Source organism: Nicotiana tabacum, chromosome 6, assembly GCF_000715075.1.
Source record: "Nicotiana tabacum cultivar K326 chromosome 6, ASM71507v2, whole genome shotgun sequence".
Classification (NCBI taxonomy): Eukaryota; Viridiplantae; Streptophyta; class Magnoliopsida; order Solanales; family Solanaceae; genus Nicotiana; species Nicotiana tabacum.
Window position 1 is genome coordinate 211,345,592 of NC_134085.1, and position 7,504 is coordinate 211,353,095.

The 7,504-nt window shown below is 37.4% G+C and overlaps 1 protein-coding gene across 1 annotated transcript; it reads left to right on the forward strand.

Annotated features, from left to right (window-relative positions):
* Positions 1 to 214: 214 nt before the first annotated feature.
* LOC107808118 (PTI1-like tyrosine-protein kinase At3g15890) lies at positions 215 to 6,124 on the forward strand. The gene is made up of 4 exons (XM_016632605.2): positions 215 to 693; positions 1,065 to 1,212; positions 4,865 to 5,127; positions 5,239 to 6,124. The coding sequence occupies exons 1-4, from the start codon at positions 650 to 652 to the stop codon at positions 5,879 to 5,881; spliced, it is 1,098 nt and encodes a 365-aa protein (XP_016488091.1). The 5' UTR covers positions 215 to 649; the 3' UTR covers positions 5,882 to 6,124.
* The last annotated feature ends 1,380 nt before the right edge of the window (positions 6,125 to 7,504 follow it).

Here is a 7,504-nt window from a genome sequence, read left to right on the forward strand (position 1 = left end):
GTTGTACATACATTTGAAAGTGTAAGAAACCACTGCGGAAAAGTACGATGATATGGTCGTACGCTGCGCTGCCTAAAGGATTGTGTAATTGGATGACAAGAGGGCCCGGTCGTGGGCCCGGGCCACAACGAGGTAAGTTTGAAAATAGAGAGCGCATAAAACAGTGACTACTAATGAGAAAAACAAAACAAAAACATAGTCCAAACGTAAAACAGTGACTTAACCCTGCCATCATAATCTCCTTTTGCACGACATTCGCCCACTCTCCTTCTCTCTCCTTTCAGTTTCAATTTCAACTAAAAGGAAAATGAAGTACTAATATTTGCAAAAAGCATTCCCATTTCGAATCTTCTTCTTATCTGCCCTCAACTAAAGCTTAAACTTTCGGTTCTGAAATTGCTTCGATTCGAAGGAAGTTTAGTTTTCTGTTTGTAACGGAAATGGAGAAGCTTTATTTTTCTTGAGCTGTGAGTGAAACACAGAAATAGTCAGATAAAGTGATAGCTGAGTGTAGTTCACGGCTCTCTTCTTTTGTGCTATGGGGTTTAAAAATTGCTTCTGATCGACGCGCTTATTTTTTGAATTGACATCCGTTATTTGATAGTTTCTGCTAAGAAAGGGAAAGTTGAGTTTGGTTTTTTCGAAGACTATGGCTTTTTCATCCATATTTTGCTGCGTCAAGGGTTCAGATCGGTATGTGCTTAAATTCGTTCAAAGCTATTTCCTTTATTACTGCCCTAAATTTCTTAAATTCCGCCCGGTATTGTTCTAATTAAGGTTTATTTTAAGCTATTTTTACAATTTTTTTCTACTAGAATACTCTAAGTAGACACAAAGTGCATTTGTTGAAAAGAATAAATTGAACTGAAAGCCACTACTTTGTATTTGAATATCTTGCTGTAGCCTTCTGATTGTGTTAATTTAAAAAATGCTGCCAATCGAAGTGCAGGACCTCTATTATTTTCCCCCTTTTTGCATGTGAATTGATATTCTATTTGAAATCTTATTCTTCTTTTATTTTCCCCTTTTTTTAATGAATTGATTTTCTGTTTGAAATTATACAGGAAGGGGCAAGCGAAGAAGCAGCCGACGTGGAGGGTTTTTTCTCTAAAGGAGTTGCACTCTGCTACGAATAATTTTAACTATGATAACAAGCTTGGAGAAGGTGGATTTGGAAGTGTTTATTGGGGCCAGCTCTGGGATGGATCTCAGGTAATTTATGTGGTTTTCCTTTTCCTTTAAAGTTAGCTCATCAAAATTTCATCTGCTATGGTTGTGAATGTCAGCCCCCTTATTGATCGAAAAAACAACAGTCTATGTCGTCTCTTTGTTAACTGATTGGAGCAATTATATGAAACATTGTGTAGAGTTGCTGGAACACTATTGGTACACCTGAGTCTATTCCTATAGCGTTGACTTAAAGACCACAATTTATTGCCATAGAAAAGAGTTGGATCATGGCCATTCACTAGGATTTTGGGATCTCAGAGGAACCTTTCTAAAGTAGTTTGTCGTGAGTTTGTGATTGTATTTATGATGTTAATGATATAACATGTCCCAAGTCCTAGCTGGTAGAGCGATGAATCTTGAAGATAATTCGGATTTTCTTTATGAGGTTGCTTGGGTGCTTAAGTCTGGAATTTTTTTTAATGGTGTTTCAGTAGAAAGCTACTCCCTCCGTTTCAATCTATGTGAACCCATTTGACTGGGCACGGAGTTTAAGAACAGAGAGAAGACTTCTAAATTTGTGGTGTAAAATGAGGCACATATATTTTGTGTGGCTATAAATCATTGTATAAAGGTAAATTGTTTTTAAATAGTAAAAGGGGTCATTTTTGTTTGGCACGGACTAAAAAGGAAATAGGTTCACATAAATTGAAACGGAGAGAGTATAATTTTTGCATAGTTAGGTCTAATCCAGCAACCAACTCTTTTGAAATGTGGCACATCTCAGCCTTAATGGACGAGCATTATCGAAGTTACTAACAATTTTGATTTTGTCAATGCTTGCACTATGCTTTATTGGGTAGAGGATAAATTAAAGAGAGGAGATAACCATGAGTCTTGTATTCTCTTAGGAAAGGGACTCAGCTTTTTGAGCCCCTATTGAAAGGAAAAAAAAGCTTAGGTTTTTTTAGCCCATCCCAGATGGACAGAAAGAAGCGACTAGACAGGAATTTACATTCTTCACTTGGGCAAATCTACTAAATAAATTCCCCTCGCCCCTTCACAAAACCAAATCTAAGGTGAAGGACCTATGACTATGGAGAAACATCTATTTGATATATCACCAGCAAGCACCATATGATGTTACCATTCTTCTCTCAAATGTATGTTTGCTACTGAGTCACAATTAAGGTCACAACAATAGCAAAGAGGAAACAAGAGTTGCTTCACAGTTTATTCTTAAATGAGAGTGGCATTGTAGTCAAAAGTTCATCTTTTCGGGAAAATTGGTCATTTCTTTTCCTCTTTTCTTATCCCCCTCCCCCTCTCTCTTTTTATGTTTATTTGACCCACTTTTACGATTTCCAAATCATAAACGATACATCAAGCAAAGGAAACTTTGGATTTCTTGTCCATCATCTAATGCAATGCTAAAAAACGGCATGCATGCATTAGGCCTGGTATTTGAACGACAAAGATGAAATTCAGATATGGCTAAATGGGTCTAGAGACATTCCTAGACTGTCTGATCTAAAATTCGTACGCACTATGGTGATTTTACTGGGTTCGATATTCTTCAGTTAGAAACTTAATCTAAAACACTTGAAACCAACTCAGAATTTGTATTTCAATAATTGGTGCTTAAGAGTACATGAGCACGGCCTCCATCAGAGGATTCAAATCACATCTTCGTTGGAGGCTGCAGGTAAGCCACTATCCTGACCTTTCGTTACATTGTGAAAGTTATATGAAGAATCTCTTCTTTATGTCCTTTTTCACTTAATTCAACCCAAGAAAAGGATCTCTTCTTTGTTTGATTCACTGGTCATCTCTCATTAGATAGGGAAAACCAATATCAAGGTTGTTTAAGGAGATAATAAAATACAACTGTGTCTTTGAAATGTAGGTCCTTTTTCTCTGATCCAACTAATCTGGGTTTGAGCGGTGGGTAATTGATTGATAGTTTGGTCTTAATGGAAAATTAGTTTGGAACTAGATGTTGAATTCATCCGAAGGTAGGTTTTGTTTGTCTGAAATGTGCATTACCATGGTTCGCATCCCATAGTGGCGACATTACGTGAATTCTCCACATTTGTCTAATGCATAGAGAGTAGAGTTACCACATACCTCAGCTGGGTGGGAAGTAGTAGGTAACTGTGGATTATTTCAAAGTGTCGGACGCTACCTTTATTTGGGGGGGGGGGGATTTAGGAAATCCCATGTTTCTCTTTCTTGTATTAGTTTATGGTATTAAATCCGATATTTGGTACTAGTCATTCTTAAAACTTAGCTTTACAGGATAACTGTCTTCGTTGCCGATTCTTCCTTTCTGTAAACCTTATACTCGACCCATTTTGTCTTAGGTTCAGGACTTTTTTTATTTTATATAGTTCGAGATCTGTTATGGTTATTCTTTCATGCTGCAATTTGATAATAACTTGCAATTCCGAATGGATGTTCGTGTATTGCTTTGCCATGTATTCCTCATTGTAATGTTCTTGATTCTTTAGATTTCTCTGCAAAACTCTATCACCGCTTCTCCTCTTTCCTATCTCACTACGTCTTTAATGTGATTACCTGGTTTTCTTGTTTGTATTGCGTTTGTTAAAACTATCTAAAGCTCATGTCTATATTCAGTCAACCAGTAATTATTCTCAAAACTGAGTCAAAGTTCCTCTTTCTTTCTGTGACAAATATATTATAAATGAAACATATCATTCTAAAGCTTGAAGAAAAATTGTGTATTTTCTGCTGGATTCGTGTCATCTGTGTTTAGAGACAAATACTGCATATATGCTAATATCACTCTGGGGACAATGGATGCATCTATGCCTGCCTCTTGTGGACCCCCATCCCCCCCCCCCCCCAAAAAAAAAAAAGGGGGGGGGGGGGAGGAAACAAGGTATATAAATGAAAAAGAAAGAGGATTAAGAAGAAGAGTGATTCTGCTGAAAGTCTGAAACCATGGAAGGGACTGCTTCTGCTGAAAGTCTGAAACCGTGGAATGGAATGTTTCTGCTGAAAAATGGAGGTGGACAAAGTGCATATCATGGTTCCGTTTGTGTGTGTGTGCATTCATGTATATGCGTGTCTTAAAAAGATTCATTTCTTGGAAACTAACATATTTCCTGACGTGAATGCCCATATAAAAGGAGGGAGGTGGACGAAGTGGTGTAGGCACGTTTAGAAGAGAGCTGACAGTGGCCCTGAGCCTGTGACTAAGAATATATGCAAATTATATGTCCGTTTGTGTGCGTGTGCATTCACGTGCATGTCTTAAAAAGATTCATTTCTTGAGCTAACATATTTCCTGACGAATGGACATATAAAAAGAAGAATGGAAGACTGCCAAAATATCTTTTATTTGAAAAGACATCACGTGTCATCAGAGGCGGATCCAGGATTTAAACCTTATGGGTTCAACTCTTAAGGTTTTTAGAATTGAACTCATTATAATTTTAAAGTTATGGGTTCATATCTATTTTTTTGCAATTTTAATGAATTTTTATAGAAAATTTTTTTAGTCCGCGTGGAAAGTTATGGGTTCAATTGAACCCGTCACCAGAACACTACATCCGCCCCTGCGTGTCATTGAAGTTTAAGTCCTTCCATATGATATGTGTATGTAGAATAAGTTGTAAAACTTCACCTACTGCGCATGAGCGTAGAGTTTATCTTGATGAGTGCATATTTTCAGATAGCGGTCAAAAGGCTAAAAGTGTGGAGCAACAAAGCCGAGATGGAATTTGCTGTTGAAGTTGAAATTCTGGCTCGAGTACGACACAAAAATCTGCTAAGTTTACGTGGTTACTGTGCTGAAGGCCAGGAACGTCTGATTGTATATGATTACATGCCTAATTTGAGCTTACTTTCTCATCTTCACGGGCAGCATTCTGCCGAAAGCCTTCTTGATTGGAAGCGACGAATGAACATTGCAATTGGTTCTGCTGAGGGAATTGTGTAAGTAATTGTAACATCCTTGATCCTTCTTCCTGACTATAACCCCCCACCCCGGATGTTACAGGGTCTTATGTTTTCTCCTCATTTATTTGACTGTAATGTGTACAACAGCTATCTACACCACCATGCGACCCCACATATCATCCACAGAGACATCAAAGCAAGCAATGTACTGCTCGATTCTGATTTCCAAGCCCAAGTTGCTGATTTTGGATTTGCAAAGTTCATCCCAGATGGTGCAACACATGTAACCACAAGAGTAAAAGGCACTCTGGGCTATCTTGCACCAGAATATGCAATGTTAGGGAAGGCATCAGAGAGCTGTGACGTGTACAGCTTTGGTATTCTTTTACTAGAGCTTGCTAGTGGCAAGAAACCAATTGAGAAGCTTAGTCCAACTGTGAAACGCACAATCACTGATTGGGCTCTACCCCTTGCATGTGAAGGGAAGTTCAGCGAACTTGCAGACCCAAGGTTGAACAGAAACTATGTGGAGGAAGAATTTAAAAGACTGGTTCTTGTTGCACTTATTTGTGCTCATAATCGACCTGAGAAGAGACCGACAATGCTTGAGGTTGTTGAGCTACTGAAAGGAGAATCAAAAGAGAAGTTTGAGGCATTGGAAAATGACGAAATGTTCAAGATTCCTCCAGCTACGGATGATGATATGTTGACAGGAGCAGAAGGTAATGCAGACGCTGCTGCATCAGAGTTAAAAGAACCAAAACCAGAAATTGAAAAGGTAGAGGTATAGGTCAAGAGAATCTGGAACCGGGATTATTTGATTGTGGTTTGTTGATATTGAATTTGTGTAGGACTACTTATGTTTTTCCAGGAAGATATACTGACATCCATTACATGGAATGGAAGGTACTTTATTTGAATTCATAGTATCTTCATTGGGTTGTGCAGGTGTGGATGTTCTTGTTGTGTTTGTCTTTGTGATTTCTCGTGTAATATGTTGAACACAAGAAATGAAAACTGTTTATATGCTGAATGGTGTTTGTAGGTCTTCAGATCAGATTGAGATCAAAGAAGTATATTGATTGGGTTGTAGTGTGCTAGTGATAAACTTTATTGTTCCTTAACAGTGCGCCTTTTCAGTCAAATCGTAAGTTTTCTATAATCACAACTTCATAGATCTTCAAAATGGCAGAAATTTATTTTGTGGTGATTGACCAGAAAAGTGTTTAAATATAGAAGCAGAACAAATTGGATGACATGAATAAGAGAATTGGTCTATGGAAGTTCATATTTCTGGCGAAATTTTATATTATCCAGTAAAGAGCATTTGCTGCTGTTATAAAGTCATTTGAAGCGCTCAACTTTGTGTAGAAATCACATCATATGCTATATCAGCATCTCGTTCTTGATAGCCACAGTTTGAGTACAATTCAGATGTTCAATATGGCATATGCTTAATTTAAGTGTTTAGATAAAAAAAAAAAAGAAAAAAAAAAGAACAAGTTTAAGGGGCTGTCTATGTATTTGGCTATATATATACGTATATAATTGAGGTTCCTGAATAAAGAAATTCAATAGAAAAACACATACGCACACGCAGAGATAATATGAGAGGAAATATCATGTTCTTGGATAAAACTATTTGTGCTTTAAATTAAGAAAAAGTCAAACAACGGATATAAATGAAACAACCCGTCAATTAAATTATAGGGAATGAGGTAACTGAAGCTGTCCTGTCCTTCTTCAATACAAAGACCATGCGTCTGCCTATCAATTGCACTATAGTTACATTAATACCAAAAGTTAAGAACCCCTCCACTATCAAGCAATTTAGGCCCATATCATGCTGCACAATTTTGTATAAACTGATATCCAAAATTCTTACAAAGAGACTGTAAGGAGTAATGGATACTATAATAGACCAAAGCCAATCAGCTTTTGTACCTGAAAGAATTATATCAGACAATATTATTATTAGCCATAAATTGGTCAGGGGTTATGGAAGGAAAGGAGTGTCCCCACGATGTATGATCAAAGTAGACATGCAAAAGGCTTATGACTCCTTAGAATGGCCCTACTTGGAACAAATCCTACATGCTTTGAACTTCCCAAAGGTGTTTATAGAATGGATCATGATATGTATTACAAGTGTCTCTTATTCAGTTATCATTAATGGGACACCAAGCTCGCCATTTCAAGCCAAGAAGGGACTAAGGCAGGGGGATCCATTGTCCCCATTCCTCTTTGTTATTGCCATGGAGTACCTCAATAGAAAACTCAAGACACTACAAAACAACCCAGATTTTAATTTTCATCCTAAATGCTCAAAGTTGCAGCTTATTCAACTATGTTTTGCAGATGATTTACTTCTCTGCTGCAGGGGAGATGAAATCTCAATTCAATTGCTCATGAA

Coding starts and splice junctions, on each gene's coding strand:
- LOC107808118 (XM_016632605.2), top strand. CDS start 650: ATGGCTTTTTCATCCATATTTTGCTGCGTCAAGGGTTCAGATCG. Junction 694..1,064: donor TGCGTCAAGGGTTCAGATCG/GTATGTGCTTAA, acceptor GAAATTATACAG/GAAGGGGCAAGCGAAGAAGC. Junction 1,213..4,864: donor AGCTCTGGGATGGATCTCAG/GTAATTTATGTG, acceptor GCATATTTTCAG/ATAGCGGTCAAAAGGCTAAA.